General features: G+C 37.9%; 2 protein-coding genes across 2 annotated transcripts; one reads left to right on the top strand and one right to left on the bottom strand.

The window, feature by feature from the left end:
* The first annotated feature begins 6,301 nt into the window (after positions 1 to 6,301).
* Positions 6,302 to 7,740, top strand: LOC135733711 (uncharacterized). Its single transcript, XM_065252504.2, has 3 exons — positions 6,302 to 6,554; positions 6,716 to 6,845; positions 6,985 to 7,740. The coding sequence occupies exons 1-3, from the start codon at positions 6,358 to 6,360 to the stop codon at positions 7,738 to 7,740; spliced, it is 1,083 nt and encodes a 360-aa protein (XP_065108576.1). The 5' UTR covers positions 6,302 to 6,357.
* A 668-nt stretch (positions 7,741 to 8,408) lies between these two features.
* LOC135734061 (uncharacterized) lies at positions 8,409 to 11,938 on the bottom strand. Its single transcript, XM_065252968.2, has 4 exons — positions 11,783 to 11,938; positions 11,091 to 11,285; positions 10,864 to 10,943; positions 8,409 to 10,231 (listed from the first exon to the last, which is right to left on the bottom strand). Exons 2-4 carry the CDS (start codon positions 11,091 to 11,093, stop codon positions 9,262 to 9,264), a joined length of 1,053 nt encoding a protein of 350 aa, XP_065109040.1. The 5' UTR covers positions 11,094 to 11,285; positions 11,783 to 11,938; the 3' UTR covers positions 8,409 to 9,261.
* Positions 11,939 to 27,045: the final 15,107 nt, after the last annotated feature.

Consider the following 27,045-nt stretch of genomic DNA (forward strand, 5'->3'; position numbering starts at 1 on the left):
TGATGGTCCTGCTGGTTTTCACAAAGTGTTGTGGCCCCCAGAAATTGTACATTGTAGCCCTCAAGGGTCAACATAACTGAATAAATAAAGTAACATGAACTTAATTAAACTTATTGTTTTTGATTTACCTGAACTACACTAGTAAACATTATAGGTGGATCAAAACTTTTTATAAAAGTTGTCTTAAAACTAATACCCAGTACCCGTTCTTATAGGACATATTTGATAAACATTTTTGATCCACTTCAAATGTTGACTAGTATAATTGTGAAGGATAAGAACCAACTATAATTTTACTGTATTTCCTTTTTGCTCATTGTACATTTTTTTAACTTAAATGGTTAATTAAATAAACATTTTGTAAATAGGACAGTTCCCCCAAAAAATATATATTTTGAAGAATGTTTGCACCATTGACTTCCATGGTAGGAAAAATATGGAAGTCAGTGGTGCCCCATGACTGTTTGGTGATAAAGATTAATCAGAATATGAAGTTTGATTCCAAAACGTGATAAACCCCATTTAAAAAAAGTTAATTACCACCTAAATCAGTATTGTATCAGGTCAGTATTAAAAAGGAAATTCCTCATTTTACGCAAAATCCGATATCCGCTGTGTTATTCGGTTATCTTTTCTCCCCTTTTTTCCAAAACGCGATAAACACCAGTCCTCCTTCTCTGCAGACTGAAATAAATCCGCTCAACAAATCACAGCGCACCATTCCATGCACTGTAAACAACAATGGTGGCACGTTGAATAGACGGATTCCTAGTTTTCCTCATCTACTTTGTACTGCGTAATAAACAAACAAACAAAAACAAAATAATAATTTGATGGCATTGATAAACCTGTGGTGGTTTAAACGTAAGCCATCAAATTCAAATAATTTACATGAGAGGCACTCGCTTGTTCTCACACGACTGTCATGCTAACACATTGACCCCAGTGGATCTTATGAAAAACTTTCCATTATTTTACTCGAAGTCAACGTAAATCGAGCAGGACCAAAACATTTTACAGCTGATCGCTGTTTTGATTGAAGCCATTAATGTTTATTTTTTTTAATCAGTGTATACCACTAGTCAACTAAATGAATATAACATGGCAAAGAGGAATGCACATTTATATACTGATTCAATAGATTTATTTAAAAAACGTCATGGATTTATTGTGTTTTATGAAAAAAAAAAACATAATAAATCTTTAAAAATCAAATTATGGATTAGAATTTTTGGTGTTATTATAACCTAAAGATGCTGTAAAAGTTTTTCTTGTAATTTCTTCATCTAGAATTTTTTTTACCCAAATAAATCAAAATGTAATTATTCATATATTTTTTTGTGTTCAGCAAAACAAATAAATTCTTACAGGTTTAGAACAACAAGAGAGCGAATAAATGTTGACAGAATTTTCATTTTTGGGTGAACTACCCCTTTAAGTGATAAAAGGTTATCTCACTGAACTTGTTGGGTTTCATGGTGTACCACCTTTTACTTTATTAGCGACAGTCTTCTCTGTCTGTATATCTATATTTGTAAGTTGTTTAAATATGTGCCACTGAGATGTGTCTTTTTTTTCTATTCTTTCATTTTCATCTACTTAAATTATTTTTAAAGGAGCTGTTTGTAGAATTGACTTGTGCACTCAAGACTTGTAATCAAAGAGGAACCATTTTTATTGCTAAACATCACTTACAGTATGTAAACCTGTGTAGAACCATACTGGTTATGTTGAACCATAAGTGGTGCCAAGGTCAGCACCACTTATGGTTCTACAGAGGTGCTATAGGTGCTCTGTAGTTCTAAAAATGGTTCCCTTATGATTACAAGCATTTAGTACCAGCAACATTTTTTTAGAGTGATTGAACTTGGTACCACAGTCTCTATATTCTAAATATTGGAGACATGATTGCCAAAAACCTGGATCGCAGAAAGTTGGCGATTGACTATGGAAAGAATACGTTTATCTGCTCAATTTCATGTTTTTCAATGTTTTTGTTGTTTACAACTCTTGTGTGACTTTTTATAACTCTATATTCAGCTCATTTCGGAGATTGCGTCCCCCGGAGGTCGCATTTATGGGCCAGTGTGTTCTCATTTAAGCAACCATAAAAACTCGCAATCAAGCTTTTGAAATACACTGTTGGGTAAATTGGCAGTGGGCAGGATCACACAGACCAAAACAAAAACAGACATTTTGGCCTAGAACGCAGATTTTAAAAAGATAAAATAGTTTTTCAGAGAAACAGATACGAGCATGCACTGTCAGAATGAAAGGGACCAAACTGTACCTTTTCTGTTGCTGGGGTGGTACCCTTAGGTTTGGTTTAGTACCTTTATAGGTATACAAAATAAAATACAATGTTATACAGTACCTATTTGGGTACATTACAGTACCTATTGTGTACCTTTAGAGGTACAGTTAAATGTGTTGTACCCATAACATTTAGCTGGTAAAAAATTGCTCCTTAAAGGAGACATATCATGCTAAATCCACTTTCTTGGCTCTTAAATGCATTTTGTTGTATATTTGTAGTGTTTATAAGTACATAAAAGTTGAAATTAGTCTCTTCAGGTGCTTTGTTGATATCTTTATATTCTGTTTTGGTCATATTTTCCAACCGGTTCTGATTTTTCTATTATCTATTACGTTTTTTGAACAATTACGTCACAGTATTTGCAGCGGAACTGCTAAATAAGGACATCGACTTCCAGCCCAACACTACGAGCAATCCGCCATTTTATATTTCTCGCTGCGATATTGTAGTCCAAGCTCAAGGATGCAGAAGTTACGAGAGCGTAAGAAATGTACTCACATCTGTGGGTAAAGTCATTTTTGTGTGCCCGAGGCACTTTAAGGATAACTACTTCACCAATCTCCGCCAGTATAAAGAAGGATTTGCCGATAGACTTCGTCTGATTGAGGGGTCAATTACTTCTTTCTTTGGAGACGACGAGCAGAGCACTTCGGTAAGCAGTTTATAACTTAAAGTAAAAAAGTAAAGTACACGGTGGTCATGGTTTAGCAGTGCTGTTTCTCACTCCGAAGGCTGCAGCCTCCGGAGATCGCTTTTGGGCATCAAGCCTGGTTTAAGTTAACTGAGCATCACATTTGCAAGTCATGAGCATATTACAACAACTTACGATTAACTAAGAATAATAGTAAACTTTATAATTGTTAATATTCTGAAATAAGACCGTCTTGATGACGTATGCAGCCTAGATATGCGACCTCCGGAGGCTGCAGCCTCACACCATTGCGATACCTCCATATGAAGACGTTGTTCTGCAGGTTCGTCGTCTTCATTTTCCTCTCAGTCCGTTTCCGACTCTGGCGCGAACATATAAGGCTGGATGGACAAGTCTTCCGTTGTTGACATTTTGTGAATAACGAGTAAATAAAAAGTTTCTGTGCAGCTAGATAATCGTATCTCTGCTATAAAACTACAAAAATGGCCGAACGGGGTGGAGTTTAACCGAGTGTCACCTATGTGGTATGACGTGCATTTAAAAAGACAGTACCAAAACGAGTTGCTCTCAGATGCACATCAGAAAAGGGGTAGAAAGGGGGCCTGTGGGGCTATAATAATGAGGAATTCAGACCCAAGCATTGCAGTTTCGCTTTACATAGACCACAAATAGATGATTTATATGTAAAAAGGACAGATTTAAAAGCATGATATGTCTGCTTTAATATATATAATATATAATATAATATATAATAATAAGTATAATATTGTATCCCAACATTGTGTTGTACACCAATAAAACTACAAAAATAAGCCTTGGAGGGTACGACACCAGTTTTGTACCTTTATCTGACAGTGTGTTTCCTGAATATCTACATATATATTGTAGTATTTATTTATTATAGTATTTTGCATTTAAAATCGTACATATTGCTCCTTTAACCTCCTAAGACACGAGCTTTGGTTTGTCTTTTATTAAATTTTTTCCAGCTATTTTGTGGTTAGGAAGAACCATTAAATATAATAACCAAATATTTTTCTTTGAACATGAAGCAGTGTAATTGTCCACGTTTTTGTACAACAGGTTCCAGTTACACAGAATTAACTATTATGGTGCAAACAAAAACAAAAGTGATGTCATCCAGGTCTTAGGAGTTTAAGGTCATTTTGGTTGATGCACCCCTTGGGTTGCTCGCTTATGGCATTGTCAGCCACTTTTCTTTATCAAGTTTTGTTTAAATCAATACTGTATGTGTTAAAATGAAAAGCACTATAGAAAATAAATGAAACTAAATCTCTCTCTCTCTCTCTCTCTCTCTCTCTCTCTCTCTCTCTCTTTCTCTCTCTCTCTCATTTGTTTTCCATGGTCTCAGGTTATTCAGGAATACAGATTTGTTGGCAGAATCCATTAAGAGTCTAATAAAACAATGCACATTTACAAAAAACATGATGTCAAACGCACTTTGCAGGTTTACAATTCAATTTAGTTGTGTACCATATTTGGTATTTGTCCTCATCATTTAACACATCAAGTTAGTGCAGACACATTGGGAGTAGTGAGTAATGAATACACACAAACACATGTAACCAATGCCCCCATATGTTTCTAAAACCCCATTCACACAGACCTTTGGTCCCAGAAAAGAATATCGCATCACATGCTCATTTGAGCTTTTAATTAACGAAAATGCCCGCGCGTCATCCCAACAAGATATATCGTTCAGATCCTCGGGGAACGGGGTTTTTAAATGCATAGTAACAATCACAATGAGACAAAAAGCAGAGATCAGGGAGCTCGTCAAATATCCACTCAGAAGATGAGATCATTCACCTTTATAGTCTTATAATTTATAGTCTTATCATAAACAAAAATGCATGCGAGTGGTTCCTGGAGAGAGAAATAATAAATAATATGCAAACTTCAGACGCTGCGTAGAAGAGAGGGCGGGACTTTCAACAGGTCACGTGTCTTTCCGGGACCATCAGATGCCGGCTAATCATGGCAGTGTGAATGAACAAAAAATCGAACGATTCCGGAAAAATCCAGGATGCCTTTTCCGTGTATTTTCCGGAATGTCCGTGTGAAAATGGCTTAAGTTTAGTTTTGGAGCACAACAACTTCTACAACTACTGGTTGATGGTGTAACTATTGACTATGCCTCTTCACACTGTGACGAAATATCCACCAACAACTTTATATACTTAGTCATACTATAACTATGTAACTGCAAAATTTTGTCTGCTGATTAATGTCATTGCAAACCACCTGATATACAGTAGCATTTATAGAATGTAAAAGATGTTTGTTTGAAATAAACACCCTATCTTCCAACCCATACAACCTATTTTAGTCGTTTGTTCATTCCCCAAATAAGACCCAATTTATGAAATTAGTAAAACATAGTATTTGTTTTTTTCTACTATGGAAGTCAGTAGGTACTGGCAGCTGTGTGCTTACCACCATTTACCATTTATCAAAATATCTTTCTTTTGCGTTCATCAGATTCAGAATAAAGAAATTCATACATGCTTAGAACAACATGAGGGTGAGTAAATGATTAAAAATTTTTAATTTTTGGGTAAACTATCTCTTTATTGACAGCTACAGTCTTTATAGAGTTTCTGTTTATAATCATCACCAAAAGGTAATAAAGTGTCAGTAGGGTTTTTTTACAGTGTTGCTTTGGATGAGATGTTTTTGGATCTAGTTTTCATTGAAGGGTTCATAAAACACATTGTTTTACTTTCCTTGTAGTCTAACCGCATTCTCTGTCACTATGTTTCTCAAAGTTATGCATGTAATACACTCTATGCACGCCTTACTGCCTACGTATTTCCGCCAAAATCTCAGTTTTACGCTGGCTTCCGGTCTAGCATTATCCGATAGCAAGACGTGGTGGTAGTGTGGTCTTTTTGTCATTTTCAACTAACTAGCGATTGCGATTTCTAATATTATACGTATTATCAACCTTAGTTACATAATAGTTTTAGTTTGTTATATTTTTACAACATTTTAGTTATGAGTTCAACACGCTTTAAGTGTCTTCGGCGGGAAGGTGCGACGTCTCAGTATTGCTGTGTCCCATTATGTGACATATCCTCAAGGTGTAATTCGGTAATTAGTTTCCACACGTTCCCTTTGGACATGGAAATACGAAAAAAATGGATTCATTCATTATATCATCACTCCGAATTCAAGAGTCTGCAGTCGACACTTCAAGAGTGACGATTTGATTGAGCCGTCAACTCCCACGGGACGCCGGCTTCTAAAGAAGGGGGCTGTTCCCACTTTGTTCGAGTGAAACAACTTCGCAACTTCAACACCAAGGCGCACTGGGGTATGGCAAAGAAGAGAAGTTTCCCCTCCACAGAACGAAGATCCACTGCCTATGGAATTCCAGCAACCAGAACATGATTACTGTTCATCTCCCGTTCCGGCGGCAGTCGATCTTTCTTTAGATCGAACTGAAGAACTCCAAAAGGAGGTGGAGCGCTTGAAGAAGCAAGTGGAAGAGCTGTCTGTCCATCACAGTTTTTGCTTGGGGCGTTTTGCTGCATCTGACGATGACATACGGTTCTTTACTAGGTAAGAGAGGAAATTACCAGATGCTTTAATATCATTATTATAAGATGACATATTAAGACATGTTGTCATTTTTACATTTCGGTATGAAAGTTAGCTTAAACTGTTGGGCATACATTACCTTAAATGTATATTATCACAAATATGTCCAACGTTTTATCTAGGTTTATGACCTACAGTCATCTCATGGCGTTCTGGAGACTCATTGAGCCTGCAACCAACAGAATGGTTCGTGTGACAAGGGCAAAAGGAGCTACAAAAAGCGGTGAAGTTGGAGCAACAGGCAATGCATCTGTAAATATATATATATATTTTTATTTCTTCATATCATTTATTTACACTATTGATATATATTATGTGTGGGGAGGGTTAAGGAACACAAATGTAGTACTTTTTATGTACGTAAACTGTTTTTTACATTTTATTTTAACAGGGTCACTCCCTACCGCCCATAGATGAGTTTTTTCTCTTTATGGTGCATCTGTCCCTTGGTCTAACACAGAGGGATCTGGCTCAAAGATTTAATATTCACCAGTCCACCGTGAGTCGTATTATTACAACCTGGGCCAATTTTCTTTATTCCCTCCTTGGATCAGTGCGCATCTGGATGTCTGAGGAGATGGTCAAGGCTCACATGCCAAAGGAGTTCCAGGATTACCCAGATACGCAAGTAATCATTGACTGCACAGAGCTCCGGTGTCAAACACCATCCTCCCTGTTGCTTCAGAGTGAAGTCTTCTCCTCTTATAAATCCCACTGCACCTTCAAGGGGTTAATTGGCATGGCACCACACGGTGCAGTTACTTTTATTTCATCCCTGTATGCAGGATCTGTCAGCGACAAGGAGCTTTTGAAGCAGTCTGGAATTGTGCCTCTACTGAAACCTAATATGGCTATTATGGTCGATAAAGGTTTTCTGGTGGATGACTGTGTGCCATGCAAAGTCTACAGACCTGCTTTCCTGTCAAAAAGGGAACAGATGTCGGCTGATGAGGTAAGGAAGACGCAGTCCATTGCTCGTCTGAGGGTCCACGTCGAGCGTCTCATCCGCAGGGTGAAGCAACACAAACTATTTGATACTGTCATCCCGCTTTCAATCACAGGAAGCATAAACCAGCTGTACACTGTTGCTTGCCTTCTTGTCAATTACCAGAATGGGCCCTTGGTAAAAGCATGGGCAACGGATTAAAGACTTTGTATGGGATGGATAAATTTTGATTGGCAGAGAATCCTATGTAAATTAAATGTATTTGCTATGTATGTTTTTGTAATCGAGTAACAGAAGCATTTCTTTCACAATGCTAATGTAAAAACTGTAATGCAGCAATGTAAATAAGTAATTTTGATGCAGTTTTAATGTACATCACTAATGTAAACATGTAAATAACTGATACAGTGTTTCTGTAAAGATGAAAATATAAACAACTTTCAAAAAGCTTGTAAAGTGCACCACTAATGTATGTAAATAACTTAGATACAGCTGTGCGCCACTAATGTAAACATGTAAATAACTTTGATACAGTTTCTGTAAACATGTAAATATAAATAACTTTGATACAGCTGTGCACCACTAATGTAAACATGTAAATAACTGAGACAGTGTTTCTGTAAACATGAAAATATAAATAACTTTCATAAAGCTTATAAAGCACACCACTAATGTAAACATGTAAATTAGTGGTGCGCTTTACAAGCTTTTTGAAAGTTATTTATATTTTCATGTTTACAGAAACACTGTCTCAGTTATTTACATGTTAACATTAGTGGTGCACAGCTGTATCAAAGTTATTTATATTTACATGTTTACAGAAACTGTATCAAAGTTATTTACATGTTTACATTAGTGGCGCACAGCTGTATCAAAGTTATGTAAACATGTAAATAACTTTGATACAGCTGTGCACCACTAATGTAAACATGAAAATAACTTTGATACAGTTTCTTTAAACATGTAAATATAAATAACTTTGATACAGCTGTGCACCACTAATGTAAACATGTAAATAGCTTTGATACAGTTTCTGTAAACATGTAAATATAAATAACTTTGATACAGCTGTGCACCACTAATGTAAACATGTAAATAACTGAGACAGTGTTTCTGTAAACATGAAAATATAAATAACTTTCATAAAGCTTGTAAAGTGCACCACTAATGTAAACATGTAAATAACATTGATACAGTTTCTGTAAACATGTAAATAACTGATACAGTGTTTCTGTAAACATGAAAAATAAATAACTTTGATACAACTGATACAGTGTTTCTGTAAACATGAAAAATAAATAACTTTGATACAACTTGTAAAGGTATAGTTCACCCAAAAATGAAAATTCTGTCATTTACTCATTCTCATGTTACAAAACTATATACATTTCTTGGTTCTGATGAACACATATGAAGCTATTTTGGGAAATGTTGGGAACCAAACCATTCGTGGACCTCATTTACTTCAATAGTAGGAAAAAATACTATGGAAGTAAATTGGGTCCATGAACAGTTTGTTTACAAACATTTCTCAAAATGTCTTCCTTTGTGTTCATCAGAACAAAGACATTTACTCATTCTAAAGATTTTTACTAAACTATGCAAATGACAGAATTTCATTTTTGGGTGAACTATCCCTTTAATGTGCACCACTAATCTAACTCTGGTACAACATTTTTGTAATAAATAACTTTCTTACAGTATAAAACAGTCTGCTTTTTTTTACATTTTTAGAGATTTTGGCAGATAGAAATAAAAAAAGAAATGGTCAGCCCTCTCACGAATGGTTTTAAACATTCTGCTGTCTTTGTAGATGCGCTGGATCATCATGTCATCCTGCGCATACACAACAAAATCACACCACTCCAGTCCTGAAATCAGCATTTGACCCTGAACTTGCCAGTAATAAGCATGCTGTTCTTTTAACTGTGGTGTGCCATTTTGCAACTTCAGGTAAGGGCAGTCAACGTAACTTTTTACATTTGGGCACTTTATTTCCAAAAGGCCAAAAACTTGCTGTTCAGTGGGGTCAAAAACAATGCCGTCAGGAGAGCTGCCAAGCCAGGGTGCGTCTGGGTGAATTAAGAATCCACAAGGATAAAAGTTCACTCCACACACCAGACAGTATTCCTCTACCACAGCAGATTCCATTTCAAGACCTCTTTTCATGTCCGCTGTTTGGCGAGTTCCTCTCTGGATCCTTTCAGCCAAGTGTTCAGCTGAGCTCTGGCCACGCACATGATAGACCTCCCTAAAACGAGACGATGTTACTCGGGGCTTTCGTACTGAGTGCCAATCCAGTGATGCACTCTGGTCTTTGGTGGCATCCTCAATTTTGTGAGACATTTCCAGAGTTACAGCCAGTGACTCCATGTGTAGCAGTTCATGTTTGCTATACACAAACAAGCACACAGACGAGTCAAGGCTGTAATCATCTAGTGGCAGATGTGGTGGTGCTGGGGCATCTTTATGGGGCGTGATGTTCCGGGTTGTTGCTGCTGGCTGTTGGTATGACAGAACACTCCCAACCTGAACTTTACCAAAGGCAGAATCCACGAAAGAATCATCATTACACATCCCAATTGTGGTGACTAAAGGGGCTGTAGTGCTGGCAAAATCCTTATACTCCTCTCCCACTTGCAGGACTGAGAGGTCAGGCAGCTCACCAGCAACTCCTTTATACAAGGTACTCCTGAAACAAAAATAAATATTTTACCTTTAAACTATTTCTCATTGCCAGTTAAAAGGTTTGTTTGTCATCATTTTTTCATTCTAGGCATGTAAGATACTTTTTTTTTTACAGAAAAACGTTATGCTTAGTCACCACTAACTTTATAGTATGGATAATCTTAAGAACATCTAAGTGTATTCAACTGTGTATTCTGCTTTGAGAGACCATGAATATGAACTGAAATGTATGTAGTTGCCAATTGTAGGAAACTTAAACCCATTTTTGTCTAAAGTAGGGTTTGAGTTTACTTTAGGTTTTGAGAGATAGTATCTTAAAGGTGTGTTTTAATTCATATTCTTGATGTCTAAAAAATTTCACAGTTGAGTACACTTAGATGTTGTCAAGTTTATCATAGGAGGTACTAAAGAAGAAATTTTAGTACATTTCGTAAAAAAAAGACCAAGTACATTATGGAAGTACACTTTTTCACCTGCGAAGATGTCTTTCTGTATGTCCCAGAATAAAATCATATGGGTCCGGAATTACATAAGGGTATATAAATGCCATAATTTTTTAACTATCCATTTGTTTAAACCGTAAAAATTTGCATATTACACTATCAGGTTACATTTATAGTTGATTGCAGTATCCACCTTAAACCAGCAGCAAGTTTCCTCTCTTTAGGTCTTGCAGATAAAACCACCATCCCAGTGACAGGACCTGGCCGGACTCCCTAGGAATACCACCAATGATAATTTTAGGATGAATGTGCCAGATATGTACCATGAAACCAGCAATATATGTCTTGGTCATCTCACTAATTAGACAAAGTTAAGGATACAGGAAAGCAATGCTTATTTTAATAATTGTAATAACTTACCATTGTTCTTGGTTTGTGCCAGCTCTGCTCCGTTTCAGTACAGCTGCTCACTGGAGGAACTGCACTGATGCCAAGCTGAGAGAAATGTGCTGCCTGGTACAGTAGTGCAACTATGTGATTACACAGTGCAGTGCCAGCAACACAAGAACAGCTGCACTGGGACAATATGACAGGGCTGGAGTCCTTTAACACAATCTATAGACAATGACACAAATGACAAAATGTCAATAAAAAGACCCCAAATTATCGAGCATTTGCATAAACAATGAGTTATTTTGCTTTGAAAGTGCTAAACATTTACTGAAGATACTTGCATACATGTACAAAAGAAACTGTTATAAATTTAATAAGACAATAAACTTAAAATATGAACAACATGTCATCATTCATGTCTATGTTTGTCTGCCTACTCTCAGACTATGTGGCTTCTCTGTCTTCCTCATAGATCTGAAACAAGACGCCTTCACACTTATCTCTCCTGTTACCTGATCCTTATTAGAAACTGAAAAATGCACAAAGTGACAGTTACAGTGTATTAACATGATAACACCACTTGCAAAAATATAAAAACAGACAATCTGAAAAGGTAAAATAGGAAGAAAACACAACTCTGACTCTAAAAGTAAGAATGTTTACAAACGAAGCGTAAGGTTACCTAACGTTAGCTAGTTTGTACGCTTGTGAATACTTACCCTCAAAGTTGTCGATGTAACTCGAAATGTACAATTTAAATCCTTTCTCCTTTTTACTGGAAGGAGTGACAGATGCCAACCTCACAATTCGGTTGACGTCGTTCACCGTAATCCGGGGAAGCTCTTGCAAGCAGCGAGTGTAAAATGACATGCTGCTGACAGCGCTTACTAAAACAGTATGTAATAAGCGCTGCGCCGGAAGCTACAGTACAACTGAGACAAAACGCGGAAGTGACCGTGCATAGAGTCTATTATGGTGTTAAAGAGGAAGTGTTGAGGTTTTAACAGAAAGTGTTTGTTTAAGTGTCAGTCATCAGTAGATCAGTATGGAGTTGATTTCTCTTCCTCTAGTTCTCTGTGAGTATTATCTTCTCTCTATGGATTTAACTACACATCAATAACTGTCTCACTGTCTACTGAATCAAGAGATTTACTGCTCTTGTATTATTCTCTCTGAGTTTAAATCGTATGAGGCAGTTAGTGTGCAGATAGTGTTGTGGGTTTGTGAAACAGAAATGTTGTGTTGTACTGAATACACACTCTGTAGGTCACACTTTCTCTTCCTCTCTCCAACTTCTGTGCTTTTCAGTGAAAATGGAGAAACAGTATTTGCAGGAACAAAGCTCTCCCACTCTACTGCTGCGAGGCCCCAAATATAAACCAAGAAACGAACCAAGAAACCGAGAAATTCAAAATAAGAGTTCGGAGTCTCATGTGTGTTCCTTGTATTTTCAAAATATGTGTTTTTTGCATCATGTAAACCATTTAAAAATGTCAAAAACCATTTATGATAAAAGAGACGCTCACATTCACAAAATATACGCAAGACACTCCCTTAACAGTAAACTCTGATTACGCATGAGATTACACGAGTATCTGGCAAATGCGAGCGTCTCTTTTAATATAAACCCTTAGACGCGTCTGCAGCAGGTACTTATTTTGACAAAGCATGTGATGCACATAGGATCTAGGTTTGAAATTACAAACCACACACATGACGGGCTACATACATGTTGTAACGAACCTCGCATGGTGTGCCTCGAAAAAGGAAGTCACCGGCCGTCACTGCCGCCTATTAAACGTAATTCTTAGATTGATACAATGCCAACACTGTAAAAACTTTTGCTTTATCTAATTCATTTGTTTTTGTTTTTTCTCTCAAAAATAATGAGCAAAATTAAAATATTTAAGCCTTTACTGTAACATGTGGTTGATTTGACAGAGAATGACCCTGGCATTCTTCAAATATTGTTTATCAAAGATTCCTTCCTCTGTAGAAGGATATCATCTCTTCACAAACCATCAAATCATTTATAGACTGTATGGGATAATCACGGGAAATGATCCTTATTATAAGACATTTAAGTCCCAAACAGGGGTTTTCACAGTGATGCCAACAAGAACTGTTTTTGCTTTTACTCCCCTTTAATAATCTAAACTAAACTGTCCAAAGGAACTTTAGGTTCCCTTTCAATACGGTTCACTTCGCATTGCGTCAGTTAGCTGACGCTATGGGGGAAACTCCTGTTTACTCCGTGACTGAAGCCTATTGGTTAACGTCTGTACAAAGTACAGACCAATGACGTTTGAACCCGCGCGCGGGAGGAACGCGTCCTTATATAAGCGCGGTTCAATCGTCAGGAGCTCATATTATTTCTCCTTCAGCGCGAACCTCTCGCTGCTCCGAAGAAAAAGAAGAAGCCTTACCTCGCCGTTGACAAAAGCCCTGCAGCGGAGTCCAGGCCTAGCGTCTTCCCCTGCCGTTTTCCGGCTGAGAACCGAAGATAGCAGAGTCCAGGTCTAGCGTCTTCCCCTGCCGCTTTCCGGCCGAGAACCGAAGATAGCCTTCGCTTGCCGTGGTACGAGCCCTGTGCAGCGGACACACGCCTGACGAGGTCTCCCCTGCGGCCGCCCGGTAAGATCAATACTTTTAATAAAGCTATAAGCTAAAAGAGCAGGCGCTGTTGTAATAGCGTCCAGCACAGCGGCTCGGTGAGCCTCTCTGCTATGAATTTCCTCCGAGCGCGTTACCGGTCTGGCACCTCCCACGCCGGGACCGCGCTTATGCTTTGGTTGTCTTATCCATGTTTCGTGCTCCCCCTGCTGTTCCTCTCTCGCCGGGATGAACACACGGCGAGCCATGAGACTAGATGGATGCATAGACAAGCACACACGGACTAACCCCCCCTGTGTTCTGTCACACCGCAACCGTTCATGCTTACAGAGTCCCTTCGCTCCTCTCACATTCAGTGGCGAGATCTCTGGCACATATATTAATCCCCCGAGTGCATCGGGTGATACCGTCACGACGCATGGCTGTTCTGTCTGTGTTGCTGCTCCCCTCTGCCGTTCCTCTCTTGTTGAGATGAACAAGCGGGGAACCGTAGACCTGGATAGATGCATACGACAAGCAAACACGGGCGGTCTGCCCCTGTCTCTGTCATAGCACAGCCACTCGTGCTCCACGCTCGCGGAGTCCCTCGCTCCTTTCCCCACAGTGGTGAGGTCTCTTAACGGCTTAGCTAGCACGCGGTATTACGGCTCGCTGCCTCTAAATGCAGCTGTCCAGTGTTCAACGATTACAGAGCTTCATGCCCCTCCCCTCCTGGAGCGGCGCGATCTCATTCGTCTGCTTGATAGGGCCGATTCGCCGCTATTGGAGCACCAAGAACACTCATTATAAGAGAGCTTCATGCCCCTCCCCTCCTGGAGCGGCACGATCTCATTCGTCTGCTCGATAAGGCGGACACGCCTCTATTGGAGCGCTAAAACACTTATTATAGAGCTTTACTGGCCTGAGCCGATCTCACTTCAGATAGCTCATTTTTCGTCTGCCTGGTAATTTCTCTCTGGTTTAGACGGAATCAGAGGCAGAACGAATTTGTTTATAATATACTGAGGCCCGAATACCTCCCTTTATTCAGTCCCGTCCTATATCAGTGCGCTGAATATTGGTACATTCTTATATATATACCCGGTTTTTCTGCCCTTTTAATAAACGGCAAAACCGCGGGCCTCACGGCAGACTTCCTCTCTGCGATGGGTTCAGTCTGACATTAACCACCTAGACATACTACCCTGCTCCGTGAGCCGTTCGGTCACCGTCACTACTGAGGCTTGTGCACCTGAACGGCTGAGCTCTGGTCTCCGCAGCACAGCTGCATCAACAGAGAACGAAACTGTCTGGGAAAAAGGGGTTATGTCGCGCCTCGGCTGGACTGCCCTGAAATGTTTTCTGTGTGCTGTTTATCCAAACATACTGTGTAATACTGTCGGCTATGCGACCTCACTATAGTGGCGAACGGTATTTGATTCCTCTAAAAAGAGTAATTTCCGTGCTTACTATACTGTGTATTGACACCCACGGTTGTACGGTGTCTCTAAACACTTTATCGCCTTACTGACAAGCAATCAGTAATACGCACACACGGCCCGCTGTCCATAATTCTATCGACGCTAGCCGAAAAAACCCCGGTTTGGCCATATACTGTGTATTGACACCCCACGACTGTACGGTGTCTCTAACACCTTTCTGCCAAATTCGCTCGCAGCCCACCTCAGTTTCTCCGCTACGATGCTGATGGCGCAAACGAGCACGGTCTTACGGCTGTTATTCTCTCTTCCTAGAGGAAGGACAGCCTCAGACTTTTGCATGGCTCCAAGCGTTTGAATCGCGCCCTCTCCGGACGGCCACTCAAAGGCTTACAGCCAAGCGGTTTATGACGTTTTTCGGCCATATAGCTGATTTATATTAGCGGATCCGAAGACGCTCACACCTCCGCTCCAATACTCGGAGATATTAAGGGTAATATCAACCTCAAGTGAGCTTGCTACCCGCCACAATAAGTTTCAAAGCTTAAAGCGCGCGCACAGTCAGACGCGCGCGGCATCTCATTTAAGACGGGCGCACGTACCCCTCTAACGAGCCTCAGAAAGCTGAATATCGTGGCATTCTGTTCATAAGTCCACTTCAGTTTGACTAAGCAAAGGTCCCGCCCCGAGCTGACGGCCGGGAAGCTTGCTTAAGTTACACACTGCTGCATGAAGTGCTGTCATTACGAGCTAGCCCAGCATTTGCTGTGGGTTGAACACGCTTTACGACGGCAATCAGCCTTCGGCGCGTGGAACGCCGTTTGTCTCATATAAATCACCTTGTACTGTGAATACGGTACATTAAGAGGATGATTTAGCACTGCAGCACTCTCGACCGTGTTATTGTGATAATGCGGTCGGGCAATCTACGGTGGTTTCATTATTTACCGAACCAGACTGAGATCTCGCCCCCTGAACAAGCTGACGAGTCATCTCCTTTATAAACTCATTGCATCGCTTTATAAGCTATGTTCAATCAGAGTGATACGCATCTCATGCTTAAACTACCAATATTAACCCATTACGATGGGCGTGCGGAGATGGCATCCGTGGGACACGACCTACATTACGTGCCTTATGACACATTGACACAAGCTGCTAGGACCCCTTTCACGAGGCGTCCTTATGCAAAGTCTGATCCATTCTGTCTAGTGACATTTGAAAGTCAATACCCCCCGCGAATCGTGGGTGGAACACTTTTCTCCTCACTACAGAGGCACGGCGGCTCTCTCCCCTACCTATATCTATGTGGCCGTGATAACAGCGAACCACGCTTTTACGACCGACCATTCATTTAATTCACGAGCCTGTCATCTCTCAGATGCGGACGGCGGCGGTAACAGCGAACCATGCTTTTACGGCTGGCCATTCACTTTATTCATAAGCCTGTCATTTCTCAGATGTGGACGGTGCCCGAGGCACAGCGCTCTGGAACTGTCCAAGGTCCTGGATGACAGATACGTCTGACGTACATCAGACGATCAGCTGTTCATCTGCGTCACAGATCACTCACTAGAGCACCTGTCAATACAGGCTATTTATGGATCGTTGACGTTATCACCTCCCGTGACAATTATGCTCACTTGTCTTAGAGCATGGGCATGGTAGAGGTTTCTCATTTGACAATTGTGACACGGCCGGCTGGTCCCCGCCGTCCACGTTGTCAGTTTACAGCTTCGACATCCCTGCTTCGCGCACTACTGAGGTTTGTTGCATTAAAGGTGCGCCCATTAGCTCACCTGTATGCACGATATGGTTTTTAATTATATGCGTCCACCGTGCGCTTAGAGAAGCTCACATGTACACGCTATAACATTTTGGTATACAATAAGATGCGCTTGGGAAAGCTCACCTGTATACACAGCTGTGTTATGCTTTGTGACACATACATTGTTGTTCATCTGTGTACGTTCATGGTGCGTTGGGTGCCCACCGTTACGTTCATCAATCATATCTGTACACATTCACGGCGCGTTCTGTGCACTGATTTATCTATACGCATTCACGGTGCACTGAAGAGTTCACCCGTGTGCGCACAATTTATTATCAGAACACATGACGGCGCGCTCGAGAATCTTGCCGGCCTGTGCATTATAACACTCTGATATGCATTCACGATGTATTCAAGTGTTCACCTGTGCCCGTGCAATTTATAGTCAATACACATTTATGGCGCGCTTGGAAAGCTCACCGATCTGTGCACTATAATACTACCTACATGCATCCCGATGCGCTCGAGGGTGCACCTGGGTTCACACTATTGTGGTATCTGTATAATCCCACGCTACGAACCGTTCTGCCGCATATTATAGTCAGATCGGCCGTTCGTGAGCTTCGCAGATCACTCAATACGTATGTCTGTTGCTAACAGTGGTTATTTAGATGGATCGTTGAAACCATCGCACTGGCTCACGCCCCTCTATGAGCTATGTCCTATATAGAGCCCACTCTGTGCGAGTTTGGCTTCTTCATGAACTTGGTCTACAGGGGTATCTATATCTATATTTGATATCTGCTACGCGGCCGGCTGGTCTTCGCCGTCTACGTTGTCAGATTGTACAGCTTAGACGTCCCTGCCCTACGAGCGCAGGTTCTCTCGGCTCAATCATGCACGCTCATGCGTTTATGTGTACACCACGGTGCGCTCAGCGAGCTCACCAACGTGACTCTGAATTTACTTATCTCGCACAGCCGCGGCGCGCTCGGTACCTCGCCGTCTTGTGCTATGTTATGTGCCCCCGGTGCGTTTAAAACCCCACCGTGTGCGCGTCAACAATTTATATGGTGCTTACACATTTGCTTTTAAAGCTGTGAATATGCCGGGTATAGGGCCACACGCAGTGTCTCTCCGGTAAGGCACTTCAGTACGTTGTGTATGCACGGCGTGATGGGATTACGTTCCCCCATAGCGTCAGCTAACTGACGCAATGCGAAGTGAACCGTATTGAAAGGGAACGCTTAGGTTACTCACGTAACCCCGGTTCCCTGAAATAACGGGAACGAAGCATTGCGTCTCTTGCCGTGCTACAAACGTCTACGCAGCGAGTGTTATTCGGCTGCGCGCTTCAGTCGAATAATATGAGCTCCTGACGATTGAACCGCGCTTATATAAGGACGCGTTCCTCCCGCGCGCGGGTTCAAACGTCATTGGTCTGTACTTTGTACAGACGTTAACCAATAGGCTTCAGTCACGGAGTAAACAGGAGTTTCCCCCATAGCGTCAGCTAACTGACGCAATGCTTCGTTCCCGTTATTTCAGGGAACCGGGGTTACGTGAGTAACCTAAGCGTTTTTTCACAGAACCAAACATCCAGAGCCACTTAAGAACCTTTGTTTAAACAGCATAGCATTATCCACACTTAAAATAAATGTGTTTAAAGGGACATTCCACTTTTTTTTTAAATATACTCATTTTCCAGCTGGCCTAGAGTTAAACATGAGATTTTTACCGTTTTGGAATCCATTCAGCTGATCTCCGGGTCTGGCGCTATCACTTTTAGCATAGCTTAGCAAATCAGTGATTCTTGGAAATTTGGATAAAACATTTTTTGTTAAATTACAAAATCTGAAGATATATCATTATAGACCAAGGTCTTGGCTGTTCAGCAATTTACTGGTGCAACCTCCCCTGTTTGTATTTTTTTAATAAATAGGCGTTTTTCCAGTTATTACTCATACAACATTTACTTTAAGCCTAAATAGAAAAATGAATAATTTTTTTATTTTATAAACATATTTTTGTATTAAAAGAGACTATTAATTTAATAACTTAACAGCACTGAAGAAACATATTATAAGCATATTCATTTAAAACAAATAAAACTCCGTCTGACGGAGGTAACCCTAATCTGACGGTGGTGACATTGGCCTCATTATTCCAAAATGTATACCACTCAAGTCAATGGCTTCTTGCTTAAACTTTATGTAAATATTTGGTCCACAAAATAACAATCCTGAGCACTGTGATGAACAAATATCAAATCATAACTGCCTAAAATACATAAAACCTGACAGAAAATACAGAAAACCTGACGGTGGTGACATCTGACGGTGGTGACAAAAACCTAATATAGATAAAAAAAAATAGATGAGTTGTTCACATTAGCCATATTGTTTCCAATCTGTTGCTAGCTACTTCAGACCTCTTCTTAAAAATGATACACTTATTTCATAATCTAATCTAATATTTTTTTTACAAAGATGACGGTGTTGACATGTTATGTTTGTCACAGTAGCAGTGTCCAAAAATATGAAGAAGTTGTCTGATTTGATTGCTTTTTATAAATATCTGACCGTGTTGACGAATACGTGAGACACATTTTGAGCAATCACAAAATAATCAAACTCACTGTTTGTAGTTTTTAATACATATTACAATGTACTCTTTCATGTGGTAAATATATTATTAAATTCAATTATTACTTTTGGCTTTTTTAATCAAGTTGAAATGATTATCTCTTAACCGAGGACAGCTGATTTTATAGGCAGTGCCAGCATATAATCATTAAATTAATAAAAAATAAAACTAAACCTATAAAAGAACCTTGTGCAAAGGACCCCCTGATTATAACATTGATTCTTTTTCTTCATGAAAATGTTATTAATTTCCAACAGAATTAGCACTTTTCTTAGTGGGACATGTTTTTGCCAAAGTTTCAAGAATCAGTGATATCCATTGAATCTGATTAGATCATTAGCATCGCGCTAAAAAATAACCATATAGTAACCATTAACCATTTAGTCAAAGGTTCCTAAAAAAGCATTTCTTTTTTTAAAATTTTATAATCTAAATAACGTTTTTCACTAGAAAGTACCTTTTGTGAAACAGTAATGTTCTTCAGATGTTAAAGGAACCATTAAGACAAAAATAGTTTATTTACAGGTGCAAATGTGTCACTACACCATCAATGTTAACTGTCTGTTGAAAGAGATGAGTGGATGTGATGAGATTATAGTTTTAACTCTTAACTCCTTGTGAAGTATTGTTAATGTGAAATGGGGAAATGATACTCCAGGATTGTGTAGAAATTCTTAGTCATCATATAAAAATTGAATTAACTTCAACTGCTGAATAAGGCCATAATACAACATCACACTTCCGAATTTTCATGTTCATGTATCATAAACACGTCAGTTTAAGTGTCAGTAGATCAGTATGGAGTTGATTTCTCTTCATCTAGTTCTCTGTGAGTATTATCTTCTCTCTATGGATTTGACTACACATCAATTACTGTCACAGAGTTTAAATGAAGAGTTTCGTTGTAAAACGAGATAAATCCGTTTTTTTAATTGTTCAGAAATCTCGTTTTTTGGTTGTGCATTCGAATTAATATCAATTCAACTGCAGTTGGTTTGTTTTGATTTAAACCTTCATAACTTAAAAAATACAGCTAAGTAGCACCATAAAACAACACAATAACATGATAACATAATAATAAACACGTTTTGACAAAAATTTTAAAAAATGGATTTATCTCGTTTTGCAACGAAACTCTTCAAATCTTTATCTTATGATATATGAGTGAATGATGTTTGTAAAGATTCGGTAGATGAGGTGAGGCTCATTTTACTGTATTAAAAGTTACTTTTTAACATATTTTGTAAAACTTGTTATTCTATCACCATTACAATTAGCAAATATCTGGGTACGCAGGAAATTGATTCAATTCATATCAAAAGGTTTTTGATTTGATTAAAAAATATTTTCAATTTGATTGAAAGTTAAATTCGATTAAATAAAACAATTACCTTTGATGCACTTGTAACCATTCATTATATAAGAAAATATTGAAGTAGTCAATGGCCGTGTCTCAGTCCGAATGCTGCAGCCTCCAAAGGTCACATTTGCAGGCTGCATACATCATCAAGACGGTCTTATTTCAGAATATTAACAATTATAAAATTCACTATTATTCTTAGTTAATTGTAAATTGATGTAATATGCACTAATCATGCACTGAAAGGGAACATTATTGGCTGAAACCAAGCCAAAAAACTTGAACACATCACGCTGAATACCAAAACATATTATATCAGCTTTTCTTCAATTTTAAATTAAGTTAATGTTAAAGTAACTAAAACTAAACTCCATTTTTGAAGTATTGTTAAAGAATACAATGATTAAAGAGTAGCTGTACGTATGTTCATGTTAATGCAACAAACTTTGTTTTTTATAGTAAAAGTGTAGTTATAATGTTTTTGTTCACATATTTGTAAAAGCATAATTTTATTACAAAAATTTATTTTTGGCATATCCTGCACATCATTACTCACATAACATATAGATTCTGATGTTTGTCTCAAAACAATTTATAGTGGTTGTGAATTACTCTGAATATTTTTTACATGGCTTGTATTATGAAGGTCTTTGGCTTTATACTGACATCTGCCTGTGTGGATTAAGCATCACACGACAGCAGAAGTTGTTGAAAATTTACAAAACAGTAATAAACATGAGTACAGGAATCAATGACTATATCCTAAATATTTTTGATGTGTTTAAGTTTATTATGTGCATTTATTAAATTAGCCATAAATTACTGAGTGCATCTTTCACATAAAAGTGTGGTGTTGGTTTAGTCTGTTGACTAACATTGATTATGTACAATTGATGTAGTTTACATACAAATGGTTTATCAGTTTTCTTTTTTCTTTACAGTGTTGATTTCAAACATCCACTCTGGACAAACTGCAGGTGATACAAGATGGTTCATTTATTGCATCACATATTCAGCTCAGACAAAGTAAACATGCATGCACAAATTAATGTTCATAAAGTTAATATAGATGTCTAGACAGGTTTACAATTTACAAGAGCTGTCTGTTTTCACAGTAGCTTTAAATAACTCTTATTATTTCTCTTCCAGACAGAGCCAATCATTATCACTCAAACAATAAATATTCAATAAAGGCTATTAGTCAGTAACTGAAATGCCTTATTTTCACAAATGTCACTTCATTTTATCGGTATTTAACAGATTTGAATTTCTTTTGCTGCAAAACACACATTACGGGATGTTGTGATGCATGTCACTGCTAAAATCAAGTATTCCAGAGACCTGTGTAATATAAATAGAGAATTTTAGCAACTTCATACAGTAGGCCTACAAAAATGCAGGACCCTATTTACACTTGAGCTGTAAGTCTTTCTGTACAATGACAAACAACTCTGGTAGTGTCTGGTTTGCCTGCTGATCATCATGTACTATACAAAGGAGAAAGTTCTTCCTTGGTTGGTTATTGTTGATGTTATGGCTAGTGTATGCCATGTTTACCATGTTGAATATCAGTAAAACTTTTATGTTATTTCTACTCTTGACTCCTTGCCTTCATTGCCTTGGCTAGTCGTGACACATGGAAAGTGATATATGTAAAATTAACATAAATATTACTGAAATAGTATTGTTTTTCTTGTAATCAGGTTTGTGATAACATTTACATTATAACCTATTTTCCTCAGCTTTACCCAGCATTACAGTGAAAGTATCACCAGACAAATTTGTGTTCATTGGAGAGACAGTCACTCTGAAGTGTGAGATAGAGGATCAGTACAGATCATTAAACTGGAGATATCTGTGGTATAAACGCGGCACTGAAGTGTTTAACTCTGAGCATTACACTGTAAACAGAGACTCTCTCACTATCAATGGAGTTACTGAATCTGATCAGGATCCGTTCTGGTGTAGAGGAGAGAGAGATGGGCGACCACAAAGTTCACAATCAATCTCCGCTGTTTATCTTACTGTGAACGGTGAGTCCCATAGCCTGTTAACGTCTGTAAAATTAATAAATGTAGACAGAAGCATCTTATGTGTGTGTTAGTAGTTACCTTATACAGCAGGGAAAATAAGTATTTGACACAACAGCATTCTATGCCATTTTGCACCTTGTTCTCTTCATGTGTTCAACACTTATTCCCTGTGTCATTTCACTTTATTTATTATGACTCAACTTGTATAATTAAATGTTGTGATTTCTTTGTATGAATTGAATATTTGGCTTAATGGCTACATCTGGTGTGTCAATAGCCCACTTAGAAATCCCCTTACTGTTAAAAAAAACTGATGTGTCAAATACTTATTTTCCCCACTGTATATCTATATGTTCCATACAAACATTTGATATTTATGTTTCAATATATAAGCTCATTCGGATATAATGTATGATAATGTGTTTCAATTTCAGGAGGTTTTCGGAAGATTTCTATTCTCAAGATCACTTTTTTGCTGGCAGTTTGTTTATATCTGTTAGTGACAGTTATCCTGGTTTTCAAATGCTACAGATTGAAAGGTGAAACATCTGTCTAATTTATTAGATTGTTATTTGTTATGGCTTAAAACAACATATAACGTTGAATTAATGACAATAATTGTTATTTTTTTCTGTATTTAACAGTTACTCAAGATCAATCGCAGTATGCTGTAAAAGAATACGAAATATCTATCTGATATGAATGTGTTTTGTGATTTCTAGACATTCATAAACTGCAGTGAAGCAACTGAAGAACTGGAGCTACTTAATAACAATAAATGACAATCATGTATAAGTTAGTTCCGTGGCATAGTCACGGAATTTTGTGCTCATTTTTCCGTGGCATTCTCACGGATCTCCGCATTTTTCCGTGGCCCTGCTACGGACTGTCTTTTTCCGTGGCATTCTCACGGATTGGTTACTCAACTGTTTTGTCCTATTTTCTTACCATTTTCGCTTCGGTTTAGGGTTAGATTTGGTGTTTGCATTAGTATGTCACTTTAACTATTGGTTTATATAATTTTTTCTGATTTATTCTTTTATATTTTCTAAACTTTAAACAATTGTCGCCTGGCGTTGGGGTTAGAGTTGGGTTTGGGTAGGGATGTCATTTCATGTAAATCTAACCCTAAACCGAAGCGAAAATGGTAAGAAAATAGGACAAAACAGTTGAGTAACCAATCCGTGAGAATGCCACGGAAAAAGACAGTCCGTAGCAGGGCCACGGAAAAATGCGGAGATCCGTGAGAATGCCACGGAAAAATGAGCACAAAATTCCGTGACTATGCCACGGAACTTTGTGAGATCATGTTGGTTCTGGAGTGAATCACCTGGACCGAACCGGTTACACTTTATTTGATAGTCCACTTTAGACATTCTACTAACTATAAATAACTTTGCAACTACATGTCAACTAACTTTCATCAATTTGCAACTATACGTCAACAAACTGTCATTAGATTATTAGTAAACTGTAAGGGTTAGGGATAGGGAAGAGGTTTAGGTTAGTGGAATAAGTTGACATGAACCTGAGAAGTAGTCAGTTGAATGTTTGTTGAGGGATCATCACAATAAAGTATTAATAGATATTAAGCAGACAGTCTACTAATACTGTAAAGATTGGTAGTTGATAAGTAGTTGCAAAGTTACTTATAATTAGTAAAATGTCTAAAGTGGACTGTCGAAATAAAGTATTACCATTTTTCTTCACTTCCCTCTGCTGGTGGAATGATCTTCCTATTGCAATCTGCTCAGACACGTTGCAACTTTTAAAAAACATCTTTTTCAAAAATACTTAATAACATAGATATTGACTGCAGTTCTATCTCTTCTGTCTTTTATTAAAAAAAACTCTTTCTTTGTATTGGTATTGTTTCATAGTAAAAACTTATCTTGGTATAAGCACCTTTTGTACTATTGCCTCTCTATGAGCAGTGTTGGTTAAGTTCCATAAAAAGTAATTCATTACTAGTTACTAATTACATCTTAATGTAATTCGATTAGTACACAAATAAATCTCTCCAAAAAGTATTTAATTATTTACTTTCTAAATCCTATTTAGTAAATGATACAAAAACGGTTCAAATAAATCATATAAAAGTACATAAATTATTCTGGCCACACTTTTTAAGATCCAATTCTCACTATTAACTAACTATTAACTCATTTTGCCTCAATATACTCATAATTACTGCTTATTAATACTTAGTAAAGTAGTTGTTAAGTTTAAGTATTGGTAGAAATTGGGTAGGATTAAGGATGTAGAATAAGGTTTTGCAGAATCAAGCATTAATATTTGCTTTTTTAGTACTATTTAACAGCCAATATATCAGTAATATGAATCCTATTAAATAAATAGTGAGAATTGGAAACTACACTAGAGTGATACATAATAGATACATAAAAAAACATTTATTATATGTTTGTGTCACACATTGACCCAATGGGAGCCTAAAGACAAAAAACATTGAGGTTTTACCAGACTGCTCAACAGAGATGTCTTAAAAATGCTCCCTATCTTCTATATAACTGTAAACTCTGATGCTCAATGTAATTAAATATATTAAGTAGTGGAAGCTTAATTTATTGAAACGCATTTTTCACTTTTTAAGTTATTCAAACTAATTATTTTTTATTACCTTGAACTGAATTTGTTCACTGTTTTTTGTTTTTGTTTAGTTTTGAGCACTCAAACAAATTAATTGCGGTCCTTGTCCAATTTACTAAAGCTTTAGTAAAATTAATCGCCGACTTGATTTATTTCAGTTGGGACTACATGAATGAGTCAGCATGGTTTGCATGGGACGACATTAGGAAATAATTTTTTTTAAATAAATGGTTATTTTATGTATTTTTTAGTAAAGAGAAAGACTTATTGTTTAATGTTCATCTATGTTGAAGATTCAGAGGAGTTTAATGTTTTTGAGTTTACCGTTGTAGAGACGAGTGTTGCTTCTGATTAGGTTGTGGAAGATGTATGGTTTCACTTAATTAAGCAACAAGTGACTAATGGAAACAGGTGTTTCTTATCAGTACAGAAACAGCAATTTCTTCTTATTCGTTTATGTTGCTTTGATTGGAAAAAGCTACACGTTTTGAAAGCTGTTTTGCTTTTGTGTGATGAAAGAAAGAAATAAGAATGAATGATGCATGTTGAGATTAGTCAACATGAGACAGTAATTTTTCTGTACTTCTTTTTTAAGTTCTGTTAACTTGATGCAGTGGGGAAAGTTGAATATTTTAAATCACATTAACTTAACACAGTTTAATTGCAATTTAATAAGCTTAAGTTAGTCCAACTTATATAAAGCTAGTGATCACAACACATTTTCTTTTATTTTAAAAACTTTTATTTGTCAGTCGAACTCAAAGATTTCATATGTATGTAACCAAATATTTTGAAGTTGGTTTGAAGTTTGCTTACTTAATTTTTTAAGGGCAAACCCAGTTAGAGGTTTCAAAAAACTAAGCTCTATCCCCTGTTTTCATTAGTAGACACTCTTTTTACTGCTGATTGGCTACAAGTGTGTTTTGGTAGTTGGCTCGACTCCCTTTTCCAAAGGTGGTGAGACTCAAACCGCCAACCCTCAGGTTACAAGCCTATCTCTCTAATTAGGCCATTAAGTAGCTCTTCTTAGGTAACCTGTGTACTAATTTGTTCAAATCTGTGCCACTCTGAAAAGGGTCTTCATTTTTTAAATATCAAACATCATATTTTTTTTTACAATTAATTCGTTGGAGTGCTAAAAATCATACATACCCACAGCAGAGACGCTCAAAACTGCTGAGGTAAGGAAAGAGAAGAGGGACTAAATACAACATCTGCAGTACCATTACTAGCCACAGGAGGGAAGCTTTTGAGCACACATGAAACAACAATGCCTTATTTTATGGAATTCACACATCTTAACTCTTTACATTAAAGAGGTTATCCATGATGTCACAGATGGACTGTGACCTATGACTTATATTTTGAAAGGACTGTTAAAATGCATGCACTCACATGATGAACATTTCCACCATTAGACACACATACACACACACACACACACACACACACACACACATAACAACCACTCCCCCCATATGCTTCTAAGTTTAGTTTTCAACATAATTGTGAGAGTGTGACAAACTGACTGTGC

The sequence above is a fragment of the Paramisgurnus dabryanus genome, chromosome 3 (genome assembly GCF_030506205.2).
Source record: "Paramisgurnus dabryanus chromosome 3, PD_genome_1.1, whole genome shotgun sequence".
Taxonomy (NCBI): Eukaryota; Metazoa; Chordata; class Actinopteri; order Cypriniformes; family Cobitidae; genus Paramisgurnus; species Paramisgurnus dabryanus.